Genomic DNA, 19,390 nt, shown 5'->3' with positions numbered 1-19,390 from the left:
ATACAGCGGGAGCGCAGACCGCCTTGGCGGTTGACATATGCTACCGCTGCCGTGCTGTCTGTCTGAACTAGCACGTGCTTGCCCTGGATCAACGGCCGGAACCTCCGCAGGGCGAGCAGAATTGCCAGTAACTCAAGGCAGTTGATGTGCCAACGCAGCCGCGGACCCGTCCAGAGGCCGGCGGCTGCGTGCCCGTTGCCAACAGTGCCCCAGCCCGTTTTGGAGGCGTCTGTCGTGAGCACGACGCGCCTGGAGACCAGTTCTAGGGGAACACCTGCTCATAGAAACGAGAGGTCGGTCCAAGGGCTGAAAAGACGGTGACAGACCGACGTAATGGCCACGCGGTGTCTCGGGACTCGAGTCTGGAGCCAGTGCTGAAGCGGCCTCATATGTATCAACCCGAGCGGTGTGACCACCCCCGGAACAGCCTGGGATGGGGGAGGAAGAGGCCTGTCCTCGTGACCCGTGGAGACTGTCACATCGGGGGTGGATTTGTGCCACAGCTGGGCGCTCAGGGCGGGAGACCGCCGCCAAATGGAGTGGTGGACGGTGGTCGTGATGCCAGCCGTACACACCGGATATGTGACCCAGGGAACAAGGAAACCACTCTTGCTGAGCTCTTGATTACTGCAGCCACTTGGGCATGCAGCGCAATTAAATGCAAAAGGTAACAAAAAGATGAAGATCTGCTTACCAGCTCCAGAGCAGCGGGTTTCGTTGTCCCTGGGTCGCCCGTCCAAGAGTGCTTTGAAGCCTTTCACGGGTTCTGGGTGGCCGCGAGATGGGTGGCGTCTGCTTCCTGCGGTGGGCTCCACGCCGGGGCCAGGCCGAAGGGGCGGACTGCGGCGGAGCCGGTGCAGTCACCGCAGGGGGACGCCCTTGGCGATGAGTAGATGGGGTGCGGGATCTTGAGCCGCGCCGGGGCAGGATAAGCCGGCTAGCATCCATTTACTGCTCTGCCATCGAGAACTGCTGAGCAAAGTCCTCGACGGTGTCGCCAAACAGGCCCGTCTGGGAAATGGGGGCAGCAAGGAATCGTGTCTTGTCGGCCTCACCCATCTCGACCAGGTTGAGCCAAAGGTGGCACTCCTGGACCAATACTGTGGCCATCGTCCGCCCGAGAGACCGCACCGTGACCTCCGTCGCTCGGAGAGCGAGGTCGGTCGCCGAGCGCAGTTCCTGCATCAATCCCGGGGCGGAACTATCCTCGTGCAGTTCCTTTAGTGCCTTGGCGGACTTGCAGGAGAGCCATGGCGTGCAGGGCGGAGGCGGCTTGTCCAGCGGCACTGTAGGCCTTGGCCGTCAGAGACGACGTAAACCTACAGGCCTTGGACGGGGGCTTTGGGCACCCGCGCCAGGTGGCGGCGCTCTGCGGGCATAGGTGCACCGCGAGTGCCTTTATCCACCGGGGGATTGCCGAATAACCCTTGGCCGCCCCACCATCAAGGGTAGTGAGAGCGGGGAAGCTGAAAAGATCGGGACCGGGCAGTAAAAAGTGCCTCCCGCGACCTTGTCAGCTCTTCATGCACTTCTGGGAAGAAAGGAACGGGGTGGCGCGTGGCTTTGAGCGGCGCTGTGAGCCCAGGAACCAATCACCGAGCCGCGAGGGTTCAGGGAAGAGCGGTGAAATCCACTCTAACCGACGCTTGTGGCTGCCCGGGAAAGCATGTTGACATCTCCACGTCAGCCTGTGACTGGGCGATCGACCCCGAAGGGAGGAGCCCAGCTGAGGCTTCCGACTGGACGAGCCCGCTCTCTGATGCTGCACTCGAGAGCTCATCACTTTCGCGGGCTCCGAATAAGAGGTCGAACTCGCCGTGAGACGAGCCGGCGGACTCACCCGGAAGCCCGATCGGGGCAGACGAGCGTGCTGGGGAATGGGAGGACCGCGGGGGGATACCCGGCGGAGGCGGTCCCATTGGGGTCCCCAAATCGCCCCCAGTGCTAGCCGCGCTGGCCTCAAACCCGTGGGTAAAAGGACCGAGGCGGGAGCCTCTGGGGTGGCTCTCTTTCTTACGAAGGTGAGCCGCGACCGCAACGTTGCCATGGACATATTCTCGCAATGAGAACATGACCATCCACTAACGCTGTCTCCGCGTGAGCAGTGCCCAGACATGAAAGACAGTGATCGTGACCCTTAGAAGGTGAGAGATAACGAGCACAACCAGGAATAACACACAATCGGAAAAGCATCTTTAAAAAGACGCGTCTTTAAAAAGACATTCCGTGTGTGCGCTCTTTTAGAGAAATATATACTCTTTTAGAGGAGAAAAATGCTCTTTCAGAAAATATACTCTCTAGTTTTTCTGCCGAAGCACCCAGGGGCATTCTCTGCAGTGCACCAGTGCAGAGGAGGGAGAAGCCGCTGAAATGCGCCGTCAGATCCAGCAGAGGTGAATGAACAGTAGTATTCAGCTCAGTGAGCATGACCGTTCGGCTCCGAAGAGAAAATCTGAATGAGTGGTTGCATACCAGCTCCTTTTATACCCGTATGTTCGGGGGAGTGGCATGCAAATACCACTCGCCAATTTTCATTGGCCTTTTATCAAAGACCAGAGGAGTCTCGGGCTCCCAAGAGTGACCCCTAGTGTCACTACATCGACACCAACGTTGAGTGAGTGACAGATAGGGAAAGTTAGTCAGCAGTTTCACATCAGTTACAGATAAGTTACTCAGCAGATAATCATCAGTTATACAGCAGTTACACAACAGTTACTCAGCAGTTACACAGTAGTTACTTAGCAGTTGCACAGCAGTTACATATAAGTTAATCAGCAGTTACTCAGTAGTTACTCAGAAGTTACACAACATTTACTTAGCAGTTTCTCAGCAGTTACACAACAGTTACTCAGCAGTCATACAGCAGTTACTCAGTAGTTACACAACAGTTACTCAGCAATTACACAGCAGTTACAGATATGTTACTCAGCAGATAATCATTGGTTACTCAGCAGTTACTCAGCAGTTATACAGCAGTTACTCAGAAGTTGCACAGCAGTTACAGATAAGTTAATCAGCAGTTACTCAGAATTTATTCAGCAGTTACTCAGCAGTTACACAACAGTTACTTAGCAGTTACACAACAGTTACTCTGCAGTTATACAGCAGTTACTCTGCAGTTACACAACAGTTACTCAGCAGTTACACAGCAGTTAATCAGCAGTTATACATCAGTTACTCAGCACTTATACAATTACACAACATTTACTTAGCAGTTATACAGCAGTTACTCAACAGTTACACAACAGTTACTCAGCAGTTACTAAGAATTTATTCAGCAGTTACTCAGCAGTTGCACAGCAATTACAGATAAGTTAATCAGCAGTTACTCAGCAGTTACACAACAGTTACTCAGCAGTTACACAACAGTTTCTCAGCAGTTATAAAGCAGTTAGTCTGCAGTTACACAACAGTTACTCAGCAGTTACTCAGCACTTATACAATTACACAACATTTACTTAGCAGTTATACAGCAGTTACTCAGCAGTTACAAAACAGATACTCAGCAGTTATACAGTAGTTACTCAGCAGTTACTCAGCAGTTACACAGCAGTTATACAGTAGTTACACAGCAGATAATCATCAGTTATACATCAGTTACGCAGTAGTTAATAAGCAGTTATACAGCAGTTACTCAGCAGTTACAGATAAGTTAATCAGCAGTTACTCTGCAGTTCTACAGCAGCTACTCAGCATTTACTCAGCAGTTAGTCAGCAGTTACACATCAGTTAATCAGCAGTTAAACAGCAGTTACATAGTATTTACACAGCAGTTATACAGCAGTTACACAGTTTGTCAGCAGTTAAGACACCAGCACACTTACAGAGAAGTTCTTCCTCATTCAGAGGTAAAAAGGGGGAGGCGTTTAGAAATACATTTAAAAATGTGGACGCTCAAGACTACATGTAAAACATAAACTAAAATGACATTAAAATGAGTTTTCAAATGTTCATTCTATGTTTAGTTCCTCATTCTATGATTAGAATTCACACAAGATCAGCAAAGGAAGCTGTTTTAACCATTGATGATGATTTAAAGTAATATAAATCAAAGTCTTTCTAGCAAGTCAGTCCACTGTCAGCCGTCTTTGGAACGCTCTCGGGAGGCTATTTCCAGTCATGACAGTGCTGCTCCTATCTACTTGAATGGGGAAAGACCAAAATCTCAAAAATGATTGGTGAAGATTATGATCAAAGAACATTTCAAATCATCAGTAAAATCTGACAAAACTGGAATCATAAACTGTGCTTCCTTACCTCATATTACGCTAAAAAGTGCAATTATCCCAGCTTGTTTAGCTAATGCGCATGCACGTTCTTGAGTTGATTGACAGGCGATGTCTGTATCTAAAAGATGATTGGCTCTTTTAACTGTAAGGTGGAACTTCCTTTCTATACTGTATCTTGTTCAACGTTGGGCGCTTAGAGCTGCTTGGTTGGGCATTCCAATTTCTCCCATTAATTTTAATAGAAGTGGCCCATCTCTGTTAAAAATTCTCTGTATACATGCAGTGGATAATGTATAATTTGTAATGATTACCTTGTTCATTCATTGTGCTAATGTGCTAACACTCTATATGTGGCCATTATATGCAGAGATTACTCTCTGTTAGTGTCATTTATGATGAAACTGATCATAACGATCGTAAATATGTATCTACTTTGCACTAGCTCGCATGCCAGCATTCATGTAGACTGATCTCATGTAGACTGAACAACGTAAACAGAATTAGCTGTCGGCCTCAAAGTAGGTAGAGCTCCAGGTCATACCTACTGATGATGTGGACCAATGGCAGTAAGAAGGTGTTTAGCAGCCAGTAAGAAATTTTCCTGAAAGTTCACCTCGGCAAGCTGTTACGAACCACTGAAACAAACTCAAACAGAGTGGTTTTGGCCAGATTTTGTTCTAAATGACGTCACACCCGTTCATTCTTCAATTTCGTACGAAGTATGTAGGGGCCTTTACACAGCAGTTAATCAGCAGTTAGACGACATTTACATGACTGTTACTCAGGAGTAACTCAGCAGTTAAAACAACAGTTACATGCTGAACATGAAGTTTTCTAGTGTAGCAGTGTCTGTGTACCTCTCAAGTGTTCCTTAAACTTTTTTTCCCCACACTTGATGAGTGCACACGTTTTATGCTCTTTAATGTCATGTTCTTGCAAGCTTGTAAAACACTGGATGCTTGTTTTATGTACAGTATATTGTTTGTCATAGTCATGTAATAACTTGCGTTATTACTGTCACAGAGACACTTGTTGAATCACGGGAGCCTGAATCAAAGCCGTTCGAGTCAGGTGAGTTATCTGTGTGCTTATGTGGATCATAGATTATTGGTCCAGATAAATCAAAACCTTTATGACTTGTTAATAAACGAGTTAAACAACACGTTCAGTGACATTATCATCAAAATCCAGTGCCAGAATTTTCTAACAAACACCTTTACTTGTTATTTACTTATGTAGGCAAATTATTTTATTTTAAATGTGCGGTAAGCATTTTTTTTAATACCACACACAGAATGTCTTTAAGTAAAAATGGCTGAAATAGCTTACAGCACCTTTAGATTAGGACCGTAGTAATAGATGTTCATGCTGTACTATAGATAAAGCAGCACATAAGGCACATGATTGACCTGATTTATAATCAAATCATCTTCTGCTGTCTCCAGGATTCAACGCTCGAGGGCAGGACTTGACCACCAGAGTAACTGAGATCATGTCTCAAGGAGATCCAAGTGTGTTTCTTCATGTTCTTCAAATACTGTCACAGCTTACTATAGTTTATTTTGTTCACTTTACCTTACTGATCACTTGTAAGGTGGTCACTTGTCTTACTCTGTCTCTTCAGACTGTAAAGTTGACATTGCGTTCCTCATGGACGGCAGTTGGAGCATTGGCAAACGGCGCTTTAAGATTCAGAAGGACTTTCTTGTGGAGGTGTCTCAGGTCATTAATGTGGGTGTCGCTGGACCCATGATGGGCGTCATTCAATATGGGTAATAATGTGTCCCTGTCCTAAACAATTGATGGATTGCTTTATTTTTATTAGTAATGATGAGGGAGTTCTTTGTTGTTGTCACTGTTTGCATGTTGAAATACAATTTGATGAAAGTACTTTCACTTAGCATGCGCTTATAACCAATGTGATTTCATTAGCATTCGTAAGTTTAATCAAATATGAAGTTGTCACACTTGTAGATTTTCTTACACGTGGATAGATCAATTATATGATATCAATGTATTGACTGCATCTAAAATTTAAAACCTTTTCTTTACAAATCCTTTGAGGTGTATAGAACATGGATTCATAGATTGATTTCTGTATTTCTGTGATAAGCATTGATGTTTTTGCATTCTACAGTCAGCAGGGGGCAGTCAGTGCAGTCTCAGCATGAGGCTGTACCGGCAGCAGCACACCTCGTCAATCCAATGAGAGCAGGCAGCACAAAATGAATAAAGAGCCATTCAGAGATGACGTACTTTTGCATTCGAAGACAGCTGGACAGAGCACAAAAGAATTCAGGGATCTAGAGACACATTTAACCTGACACAGCATCTTATTACGCAGCTTAAAATCAGCATTTTCTGTCGAGAGTAGGCCAATAAAATGCTTATGTTCAATGATATGGAAATAAAACAAACAAAATATTAACTTCTATTAATGTAGACATGTATATGTGATTTAATGTGATAAAGTAATTGGCACATCGTGTAATTCATTTGATTTAAATTTTAATTTATTGACAGCCCTAGTATTTTTAAAAGTGAGATGATTATATATGCATCACATTATTTAACAAAGTAATCATATTTACCTGATTTGACATTATTATGAGAGTTTAGTTCTGTTCTTATTTCTAAGGACCGCTTGGAACAATTGTTATAGCACACACACAATTCTGTCATTTACTCATCCTCATGTTGATCCAAACCCCTACTGTATGACTTTCTTTTTTCTGTGGAACACAAAACTACAGTCACCATTCACTTTCGTTACATTTTTTAATTAAATTCAGCCATACAAAAAGTGCAAATGATTTTGCTTTTATTAGACCCATTTGTATTTTATTTTTCTCAGTCAAAGATTCTCTATTATTTACTGTTAAATGGGAGGACCACTGTGAGCTTGTGTCTGAGGAATAGCCTGCAGCGGTATCCTCGTAAAGTTTTTTCAGTTCCCAACAGTCGTCAGAGGATTTTTCGCCACTTGTACGTTTCTTAAGTGGAACATGTGTAAAAGTCCTTGCGTTTTAGATTATGTTAATACGTTGATATTTTATGTTTCAGTCTCCAAATATCCAATGTGTCAATGTATCAAAACATACAAAAATATACACTTTACATACCCTGAAATAACATATTAAAATATCATGACAAATGTGCACATTTTAAAAGCTGAAATTGCCAGTAAACCCCCTAATGTATTTTTCTTTTCTTTTATTGTTGTTTAATTTTTTGATCCAGGGATGATGCAGTCACAGAATTCAGTCTGAGACAGTTCTCCAACTCCAAAGACCTAAAACCAGCCATCAACAAAATCATCCAGAAGGGTGGTCTATCTAATGTAGGTGAGTAGTAACCCCCCTGAGCATAAACTGAGAATGCCACAGAGCAGTTAGCAAACGTTTTCCCTCAATCTCAGTTTCAAATGAGATCTAAATGTGAGCTGGGAACTGCGACTAAATGACAGGCCTGGTGACCGGCTGGGCTGTTTTTGAGTAAGCTGACCAAATGCCTGAGGTTTATTCAACCTAGAGTTTAGTTTTTACATCGGTTATATGGTTTGTGTTATAGATAGCGTCTGTGTTTAATGTAACGGAGGAATTCTGTAAAACAGCAGCTGCCATCTCGAACAGAGTCATAAAGTCAAAGATAGCTTGAAGGGAACAGCACTATCTGGTTTGATGATGTTTAAAGCAGTACCATAACCCCTCATCTTCTGTGGATGATTTATGCAAACTCACTTGTTTGGCCTCTGAAATCCCAGAGGGCATACAATGGCTCCAAAAAGTATTTGGACACTAAGCCACACTTAAAATTGTCTAAATGTTACAAAATATCAAAGCAAGTGTCATTTATGTAAAAGAAGCATAGCACAAACACGATTTTCAAGCAGTGCCACTGCCCTTTGCCCACAATGGCTGAAGTGCCCCTCTGGGTGAAATCAACAGTTTTAATTTTAGTCATTTAACAAACAATATAAAAGAGACTTACACATCATAAATGTATTATATGTGATTGTTTTGTGGTGTTTTAGTCCATTTAAAATATTGCTGTTTATTTCATAGTAGTGTTTTTTACATTAATCGTGTCGGGTAGGCTATGTTTGTTAATCGGGTCTCCAGACCTTCATTTTCAGTCAAATCATACAAACGGTAACATGATTTAACATGTTCAAATAATGTCACAACACATTTTAAGTTTGGTTATAATTACCTTCATCACAACAAGTGATCAAACATGTATATCAGGGGTGTCAATCACACGACCGTACAGATCGAATCCAATCTGGCCCATGGAATGGTTTGGGGAAAAATGTAAAGTTAGATATATTAAAAACATTTGCGTCCGTTTATTATTGGCATGATATAATCATATTATTCTATTTTCATCTACAGCATTATGGATAAACTCTTTATTTTGTTGCGTTGCATGTTATACCATGTCTCATTAAGCGGTAGGACGCTCGTGCGTACAGTACGAGCTAATTTGTGCTTTATAGCTGATACTGGATCAGTTTGTGACGCAACGTCTCAGAGCAACACAAAACATTATTTCACAGTTTGTGCAATATTGACAACATGAACAGGACAAATGTGCAGGTAAAGTGCAATTTACAGTTGTTCTTCAATTGTCTCCACTAAATGATAATTAGAGATGATACATTAAAATCCTAAATAATAGATTTAATGCTACTGGACTTTTACTGAAATTAGGTCTGTACAATAAAATTAGCCAAATATTTTTTCTAATTTTGGGTTCAGGCTTTTAGAGCTATTAAAGTTATCCTGTTATCGCATGAACTCCCTTTGTTTTGCCTAAATATTAATGATTAAAGCAGCATAAAGTGATTCTGGAATTTTTATGCTCCAAAAGAGCATGTGTTAAGCCCCGTTCACACCGCGGGCGGCATTGTCATTTGGTGTCGCTAGTCTTTGCAATCTGTGTCGCTGGTGGGCATTCCTCCTGCTGCCAACGCTCTAATGTTATTGGTGGACTGCACAACTGGTCATAGTAGTGTTTGAAATGCTGTTTACTCTCACAGATCCACCTGACCTTCCCGCCACAAACACTCAAACTTCCCGCTCCCCCGAATACTGATCACCCGCACCTGTCTCCAATCACCGTGTCAATCAGCTCGTCTATATAACACTCCAGTCTCCCTTCAGTCTTCGTCTGGTATCAAAGCAGTATACTTTGACTCACTTACCTTCTACTTACCTGACTCTTCAGATGCCATTCCAGTGTGCTTCCTCGACGATTCCTCTCCAGCGCTATTCTGAAGTTTGTTCCAAGTCTCCTCTCCTGAGTCTCCTTCCCTTGGTGTTATCCTCCAACCCAAGTAATACTTCTACCTGCAAATACAATAACCTCCATCAAGTACTTTTGTCTGTTCCTGAACCAATCTGCTCATTCACCACTCACCTGCCATTTTCTGTCTGTGTTTGTGTTTGTTCAAATAAATACCTGCTTTTGGGTTCACCACCATCTTCGAGTCTGGGTCACTGTAACATTTACAGCTGATACTGAAAATAAAACTAAGATATCATTCTAATTTCACAAGGAATCAGTACTTTTGTCTCTAAAATGCACATTCTGCAGGGGAAGAGTGTTTTATATAACCTGCAGCAGTGCTTAATGCATCACATCATTAAAAAAGACAAATGTTATATCAGTATATGAATCAAACTCACTCAGAATGCCTACACGGTTTTCCACGCATCGTTTTATTAGCCCATATCCATGAATTTGGTTACAGACAAATGAACAGTGAAATCGCTCACAGAAACTTTTAACTTCTCCGACTTGCCTGCACTCGAGTCGACTCCAGTATCTCACTTACTGCCTGGAGACGGATGACGGATGACGTGAGCTCCTCTGTCTTCACTCTCATTGGTAGTCGCTCGCAAATGTCGCTCGTAATTTGCATAAAGTTGAAAACATGGCGATGTCTGTCACCAATGGTCGCGACGGCTCATGTCGCTGTGCTCTTATTGAAAATGAAAGGGACCTTGTCGTGTCTCTACTTAATGCCGTTTGCGGTGTGAACTGGGCTTTACTTACACTCTACATGGGTACACTGGGGTTAACAAATAAATCATCCTGCATAATGCAAGGTTTTGTCCAATCCAGGCCTTCACTTAAATGAATTTGACACCTCTGATCTGTAAACTGTATTTAAAGTGACTGTCACACCAATTTCTTCTACCACAGTGTGATGATATCAAAGGTGAGAAAAGACTTTCTCTTTTTTGCAGTTATTGTCTTATTACAGTATATAATTTTTTTCCCCCTATATTTCTTTGTCGCTGTTGCATGGTTTGGGCCACTGCCTCATTAAAATATCTGCTCAGCCCTGCTTTTTGATGCCGCTGTATGAAGCAATTCTGAATGTATTTGACTTGGAGGAAGGTTGAAATGAGAACTATGAATTCAAAGAAATGGTTAAAGGACATGCTGTACTGTTTTAGCTGTAACTTCTGCACTAATAGTTTTCAGCAGTGTGCTATATCCTGTTGCTCTCTCTGCTATTCCTGAATGCTGGAAGTATATCAGGAAAATGTTTAAAGGCAGGACCAGACCCAAAACACTGCTGCAATTGAATGAATGAATGAATGAATGAACTGTACTGATTCTGTGTCTGTGGTCGTTGAAGGCAAGGCTCTCTCCTACATCAACAAGCATTTCTTCAGCGATGCTAATGGCAACAGAGGTGGCGCACCGAACGTGGCTGTGGTCCTAGTTGACGGCTGGCCCACTGACAAAGTGGAGGAGGCCTCACGTCTGGCCAGAGAGTCGGGCATCAACATCTTCTTTGTCACCATCGAGGGCCCAGATGAGAATGAGAAGCAGAATGTGGTGGAGGCCAACTATGTTGACAAGGTATTTGATATCAGTCTTGATTATCAAATGGGTGACTCTTTAGTATTATTTTTAAGAAGTGCTGTCAATCAATTCAAATGTTTTAACAATCATTTACATGCCAATTAATTAATCGAATTTATCGCAATTAATCACAGTTATCAATATTTGCAGAGAAAGCCCCCCCCCCCACAAATAACTCAATACATAATGATTAATTATAATTATGTAAATAACTGTAAATATAATAATAAATACACTTTCAGATAATTAAAATACATTTAATTATTGTGGCAGACGAGTAAAGCATTGATTAGACAATACAAAAAATGTCTGTATTCTATATCATTTCTATATCATTCATCATATACCTGGAGCCTGCAGTCCACAGCAATCCATTTTGCAGTTGAATTCATCAATCTGTCCAAGGTAGACTTATTATAAGGTCTTTTCTAAGGACGGGCCAATGTACACAGTCGTGAGACTACTGCATTTGAAGTTGCGCTCCGTTCAGCTTTATTTAAATGCAAGAACGCACTATCATCTTGTGTTGTCTGCTGTCAGTAGATGTGGTTTGGTGTTGATACAGCTGTAGTTGCACTTACTGCCCCCTGCTGACTGAGACTCACAAAAACATGAAGGTGGTGCTTCAATCTTGACCAAATTCATTATTATGCTCCAGGGGAATGATTACTAAATACATTTTTGGAATGCAGTTACTTTTAAATAATTAATCATACCGAATTAACGTGTTAAACTGACACTGACATGATTTTTTAACATTCTATCAGGAAAATAATCTGTGTTAAGTGTTAATACACTGCATCATGTCATCTCAAGCTAAATAAATACAATACAATTTATGATATGTTGGGATAACAATCTGAAGACAATTATGCCATCAGAAAGATTACAGGGTTGACAGTAACAGGACTGAGAGTCTTATAGTTTAATTTACAGTAAAAGCCTGATGAAACTACAAGATGCCTTTTAGAAAGACATTCATGTTATTGATATTTCTATTCAGCATTGTCAAAAAAACAAAAAACAATGTTGAATAGTAAAAAATCAGAAAAAATCAAAAGTGTGTATATACAGTATACTGTATATATAGGGGAGAGAGAGAGAGAACAAATATTATTTTCATCAAAGTGTGAATTTTTGCTAATATAGCAGAGAATGTTTGGAAACATCTTTATTTTATTCTTAAATGTTTTTTTCCATTTATCATAAAGTAATAACATTTTACAATAAGGTTGAATTCATTAACATTAGTAAACTACATTAGTTAACATGAACTAACAAAAAACAATTATTTTTCAGCACTTAATTTTATTGTTGGTTAATTTTAATTTGAACACATAATAGTACATATAAATGTATAAATTAATATTAACTAAGGTTAATAAATGCTGTATAAATGTATTGCTCATTGTAAGTTCATTGTAATTATTGCATTTACTAATGTCTGTTAACAAAGTGTTACACACTTTACAATAAGGTTGTATTCATTAACATTAGTCAACAACTTTTAGTTTAAAAATGTATTAGTATATGTTGAAATTAACATTAAAGGTGCACTCAGTATTTTTTTCCCCATTAAAAGTTTTACTCCTAAAGAAATGAATTTTAATTTTGAAACATATGTATAAAATCATGACCACTCACGTGATATGAAGACTCCAGTCTTATCACTAACCTTAAAAAAGCATTTTTATTCTACATGGGGGAGGGGAGCCTCATGGGGGCTGCCATTTTAGAATCACTTGACCAGCTGAATACTACCTGCTTAATCTCAGTAACCGTCTTGTTATTGGACACTTTCACTCTTGAATTAGATTCATCATGGCTGATTGTGAAGTGAATTTTACAATGGCATCTGTAACGGAAAACTATTGATTTTGAATGATGCTGCATCCACACCACTAGGTGTCACTCTAAGTCCAAGATATCACAAGCAAAAAGTTACTGAGTGCACCTTAACCAAGATTAATAAGTGCGGATAATTTTGTTAATTGTTGGATCATGTTAACTAAGTTAAATTACTAATGTTAATGAAAACAACCTTATTGTAACGTGGGTAAAACTAAGAAAAAGAACATGTTAACATAAGAATCCAAATGGAATATTGCTACCTTGGACTATCCAAAGAAGAATCATGTAAAAGAGGTGCTCATTGCCAAGTGGGGCTGCTATCAACATCAAATTAAAGTAGAAAATGACGAAGGCAGCTAGTCTACCGATACGCATTGGCTTTTTAATGTTTTGTTGCCTAATGAAATAATTTTGTATTGGAGATTGAGTACTTCAACATGTTAAGAAATAGAACCTTATTGTAAAGTCTTACCAATAAAGGAACATAGGACCATTTGTCATGTGTTCATTATGTGCCACATAAATCTGGGGAACATAGGACCCTGGGAACACAGGAATGACCCCTTAAGAAAAATACATAAAATAACACATAGTAAAAGGTGGCATGAACTTTGTATTGTTACAGTCATTTTTACATATATTATAATGTGGGCCACAAATGGCACTCGTTTTGTAGAATGGCCATAATATGTATTAAGATGGGGAGGAACTTCTAACAGTATTTACAGTTTTACACTTTCCAGAATGTCATGGGACTTTAACATTTTTGAGGAACACAGAGGAACTTAATTTCTTGTTTGTGTCCATAGGCTGTGTGCAGGACAAATGGCTTTTACTCGCTGCCGATAACGAGCTGGTTTGCATTGCGTAAAGCTGTGCAGCCCCTGGTAAAGCGCGTGTGCGACACAGACCGCCTGGTGTGCAGTAAGACCTGCCTGAACGCCAACGACATTGCATTTGTCATCGATGGCTCGAGCAGCGTGGGAACTGGAAACTTCCGCACCGTGCTTCAGTTTGTCGCTAACGTGACACGCGAGTTTGAGATTTCGGACACGGATACGCGTGTGGGCGTGGTCCAGTACACGTATGAACAGAGGCTCGAGTTTGCTTTTGGACAGCACAATAACAAAGCTGACCTGCTGAACGCTATCAAGCGGATAAACTACTGGAGCGGAGGAACCAGTACAGGAGCCGCAATCACATACGCTGCCGACCAACTCTTCAGCAAATCCAAACCCAACAAACGCAAGATCATGATCGTTATCACAGACGGACGCTCGTATGATGATGTGCGGGCACCAGCACTGGCAGTACATCATAAAGGTGAGGTCAACAGAACATCTCACATCTCTGATTTACACAAGTAGAATATGTTCAGCCTGATCTTATGAAAATTATGTGACTGGCAGTTCCAAAGTGAAATGTCCACTGTGGTGCTAAAACGAATGTTTTCTCAAACAAATTAGGTTTTTAAGGTTAAATCTATCGAGTTTTAAATGAACTACAACTACCTCCCTACCCTAAACCTTAAACCTAAACCTAACAGACAGTGTCATAACAAGCAAATGTTAGATAATAAACATTTGCTGCAGCAACCACGTAATTTTGTGGTGCTTCTGTGACACTTTGGGCTCACGTGTGGACTCGTGAGCTCTTCAGGACTCGCACCCCGCTCCTTTACAAGTCGATCAGTTGAGCTACAGTGAGTCATGAGTCATGCGCTATAGTAAATTGTTTAGATGTCATAAGATAGCATTGTGTGAGTAAAAAGTGTTTATGAACTGATAATCTGCCGTTTTACTCATGATTTGTGTGGAAGTGTATAAAAGTAATTGTTGTTGTAGCGCCTCTAGTGTTCACCAGGAAACTGATGTGATACATTCAATGAGCCATGTAAAACATTTGGCAAAAATGTAAGTATAGTAACGAGACCCGGTTGGACATTTTCCTGGGTCGACATCCTTTGTTGCTTCTTGAAGAGCATTCACATCAAGCGTGCATACTTAAATCCCTAGAGGACTTGTTGGTTAATAGTAATGATGTTTCAAGACCTGCAAAGAATGTTGATTGAGGAACAAGTCATATTGGATAAATCATGTGAAGTCTTCATGATCAGGGCTAAAGCAAGGATTTTTGGGCACATACAAATAATTTTGATGAACAATATCATTTTCACAGTGTAAGCCCAAAGTATACTTTGGTCAGACGCAAACCCTTGGCATTTGAGTACAGGACGTGTGACGCAGATTTCACAATGCAAGTGAATGGTGACCAGAACTCAACAAGGACATAAAGGCAGCATAAAAGTAATCCATAAGACTCCAGTGGTTAAATCCATGTCTTCAGAAGCGATATGATAGGTGTGGGTGAGAAACAGATTAATATTATGTCCTTTATTACTATCAATCTCCACTTTTGACCAGCCCCAACCAGTAGGTGGCTGAATGTGGAAGTGATAGTGTAGATTTACAGTTAAAAAAGTACCTAAATATTGATATTTTTCTCACCCACACCTATCATATCACTTCAGAAGACATAGATTTAACAACTAGAGTCTTATGGATTACTTTTATACTGCCCTTTGGGCCTTCAGATGTCTTATCACCATTCACTTCTATTGTATGGACCTACAGAGATTAAATATTCATTTAAATTTTTTTGTTTTTGTTCTGTAGATAAAATAAATCATACACATCTGTGATAGCATGAGGGTGAGTAAATGATGAGAGAATTTAAATTTTTGGGTGAAAAATTCCTTTGAGAAGAGGCCATTTATTCAGCTTCATTTCAGCCCTACCTATTAATGTAACTTCATAATAACATAATGAAATAGGCATATGATTTCCTTTAAGGAATTGAAAACTTATTGCATAGATATAGGATGTCATAAATAATAATTGAAATATTAAAATATTAAGGTTACAAATATTTAAAATATATATATATTTTCTTGTTCTTTTGTGGGTCAATGGTATTGGTTCAATTACATTTACACTTATGTACTTGGAAACCAGTCAACTATTCGATTGTAGTAATATCTATTATTATAATTTTTATGAAGTTTCAAATGTAAGTTAGGGAGGAGCTTGTTCATCTATATATGTCAATCATATCCCAAGGATATACAGTATAAGCAGCTGCTTCCTACCGTCACACCGGTGACGATACTTCGAAGTTTGGCGGGGGCATCCCTCCACCTCCCCATTTCCACCTTTATATTTTATAACGCCAATACCAATTATTATTCAAAACTGTCTTTCTATTTCTTGCTTTAGTTAGATGGGGATCTCAGTGTTCAAGCTCAGTGCCATGCTCGAGCCCCTCCATTATGGACAGCACACCAAATCTGTTTAACTTAATGTAAAGTTAACAATGCTATTAAACCTTACCTTAATCGCACTTTGCGATCACCAGGCACATTAATCTATGTTTACTTTCATGTGAGTTCACTGTGAACCACGCTCCAACACTTCAGCCGCTCCGGAGGCATTTAATCTTCATGTGTTCTTCAAGAGCTGCTCTGAGTGCATTTCATTTAAACATCATCATTTGAGAGCGCCTATGTCTCATTTTGCAGTACAGTAAACATATTTCAAGTCCATAATTTGCATTTGCATATGCGAGCCACAGGAAGTGGGGAAAAAGATAACTGTTATTTTCACACACTAAACAGTCCACATTAATTGCAGAAATGAACACGTTAAATAACTGTGCCAGAAGATTTAAGACAACCAAAGCAAATTTACATGATGACATTTCCACAGATAGACAAGCAGATATTAAAATGGGCTACATGCTGGTAGCATGCTATTCTTGTCCACTCAATGCTATTAAACTATAAAAATGACATCTTTCACCCTGAACACCCTGTATTAATAACTAACACTGGATGAAGAATGAACAGTGCGAAACACGAAACAAGATAACTCAGGAAATGTTAATCCAGGAGTAAAAGTGAACCTCGATTAAACAGTTTAAGTTTGGAAAGCCCATATTTGCTTCCAGGGCAACATTCAACATTCATGACAAAATCTTAAGAAATTGGAAAATTAAAAAATTAACTTGTACACCCATAGAGAAATATTAATGAACCAACAAACAATGTTGTTATGATTTTCCCTAAATGTAGACCTAAACCATGATTTTAATGGGAAAAGGAAGTTTGTGTACCACGGAAGAAAGAACACATCAGGCTTTGGAACGAGACGAGTGAGCGTATTACAGTTTATTAACCTACATTCAGTCATTTGTATTGTAAAAATAAATATAGATTGAGTAACCACATTTTTTCAGATGTTTCCTTTTTTAAATAAAGTGTTGGATAGGTGGCTTGCTAAAATTTGATGCCTGTATTGTATAGGTTTGAAATCTCAATGGGAATAAAAGTTGAACCTTTTCTGAATGAGCCAGGTTGTACAATACATCATGTTTTTGCACACCCGTATGAATTATTATGAGTTGTCATGAGACTATGATGGCAACATTGCCTTATAACTGTTTCACTGCCTCTCTCTGATGAATCAGGTGTGATTGCGTACTCCATCGGTATTGCATGGGCTGCACAGGACGAGCTGGAATACATCGCCACTGACCCCGACAGAGAGCACTCGTTCTTTGTCGATGAGTTTGACAACCTCTACAAGTATGTGTCGAAAATTATTCACAACATCTGCCAAGAGTTCAACTCCCAGCCTCGCAACTGAAGCAGGAACACAGAGAGATTTGATGAGCCATGGGATTGTTCATTGCATCACCACACAGGCAGCATGACAGTATTACAGGTATAGCATAGAGGCTTCTGAATGAAAGGCATCAATGCAATATGTTTTCAGGTTTAATATTGTGCAGTTTAAAACAACAACAACAACAACAACAACAAAAGCAATTTAGAACTGCTACAGCTGGTCGTTTAACTGGATGGCAGTGGCTGTGTTCAGTGATTTGGTGTGTAAATGTTTATGAACAAACTATTATTGGTTTCTGCACATCAGTACAGTTATAAAAGACATATAGCTTTTTGATACACAGTTTTAGTAAAAGACTTTTTATAATTTAACATACAGAACTAAATAATTCAATTATAAAATCTATGTTCATATGAAAAGCTTGCAGCTAATTATATGTGCAGTCAAAAATGCCATGCCAGATTTTCTTTGTAAATGAAATATCTTGCCTGATAAATGCACAAGTCCAGGTTTAATAAAGGAAATGTGGTAAATAAGTGGGATATTGCATATGATCTGGAAACAGGAAAATGGTGAATGGATTATGATTGTTTGTGCATGCTAGAACTGACTGATCTTACTGTACATCGCAAGATTTTTCAAATCACGAAACTGACCAAATGTTTTGGATGGATGTTAAAGACAACATGCATACATTTAAAAAAGAATGGCAACATTTATAGAGTTCCTGTTGTACTCTTAACCATTCTAACAGGAGCGGATTATAAACGTAGAATATTTTCATGTCAATTTAATTTCCTATACTGTCGTTTTGTCATATATGTATATATTACTATTAAAATTGATCAATATTTTAATGCCATTTTTAATAAAAATTATTATTGAAAACCAGCAGATTCATTGTGTTGGACTGATTTGAAAAGTGTTTGGTTGAGATTTGTACAATTTCTGGTTGTCGTGTAATATCTGTGTAAGAAAGCCTTTACTAAGTGTGATACATTTATCATATAGATGAATTTATTTATTTGCTTACTGTCTATAACATTCTAGGCCCAGATGAAACAGGCAAATGTACACACTGAGATTTACTTATTAAGAATGTGGTTGAGAGTGTAAATTATGTTTGAAACCATTAGTAAATAGTGGTAAACATAAATAATGAAAAACAACAATGGAAATCCATCCACTAGAAGTCCATCCACAAAACCTTATTTTAGGTCAGTTCTCTTCGCCTTTAAAATACTCTTCACTCTCTTTTGTTTCTTTAGAGTAATTTGAATAGCGGCTTTGAAACAAACCACTGAAAATTTGCCTTAAACCAGAGCACCCACAATTTTAAAGATTGAGAGAAATGATCTTGGAGACATACCAAATGGAGAAAGTAACTTTTTAAATTACAGTGTTAGAAATTAGAAAGTTTGGAATGTGAACATAGATGAAGACTTGACATTATATGAAGATGTGATGCCTGTCTCTTTTGAAATAGGCAAATGAGTATGCCAATCTATAGGACGGGTTATGATTTGATGATTTGTGTTTATTTTGTTTTTGTCCTTATTTAAAATATAAAAGACAAGAAAAAAGATCAGATAAAACAGAATATAATATCAGGAAACAGCAGGTAATAATAGATTATTCAGAAAAGGCCTTATGAGCTTCATCCAATAGACCAGTTTAGTTGCTCAGGCAAGGGAGCCCTCTAGTGGCTAATAGAGGCTAATAGATCTTTCATTTTTAACAAAC

At 39.8% G+C, this 19,390-nt stretch overlaps 1 protein-coding gene across 5 annotated transcripts in view; it reads left to right on the top strand.

Annotated features, from left to right (window-relative positions):
• The window catches only part of vit (vitrin), an 87,866-nt gene extending 69,328 nt beyond the window's left edge, over nt 1-18,538 (top strand). For all 5 annotated transcript variants that reach the window (XM_051651139.1, XM_051651136.1, XM_051651138.1 and 2 more), the window contains 7 exons: nt 5,253-5,300; nt 5,675-5,740; nt 5,854-6,001; nt 7,470-7,573; nt 10,882-11,108; nt 13,772-14,285; nt 17,487-18,538. In XM_051651139.1, coding sequence (XP_051507099.1) covers nt 5,253-5,300; nt 5,675-5,740; nt 5,854-6,001; nt 7,470-7,573; nt 10,882-11,108; nt 13,772-14,285; nt 17,487-17,665 — 1,286 coding nt within the window. In that variant the 3' untranslated portion in view covers nt 17,666-18,538. The remainder of the gene's footprint in view (nt 1-5,252; nt 5,301-5,674; nt 5,741-5,853; nt 6,002-7,469; nt 7,574-10,881; nt 11,109-13,771; nt 14,286-17,486) is intronic.
• Nucleotides 18,539-19,390: the final 852 nt, after the last annotated feature.

Source organism: Myxocyprinus asiaticus, chromosome 23, assembly GCF_019703515.2.
Source record: "Myxocyprinus asiaticus isolate MX2 ecotype Aquarium Trade chromosome 23, UBuf_Myxa_2, whole genome shotgun sequence".
NCBI lineage: Eukaryota > Metazoa > Chordata > Actinopteri > Cypriniformes > Catostomidae > Myxocyprinus > Myxocyprinus asiaticus.
Note: the sequence above shows the minus strand (reverse complement) of the source record. Positions and strands in the feature narration are given on the sequence as shown.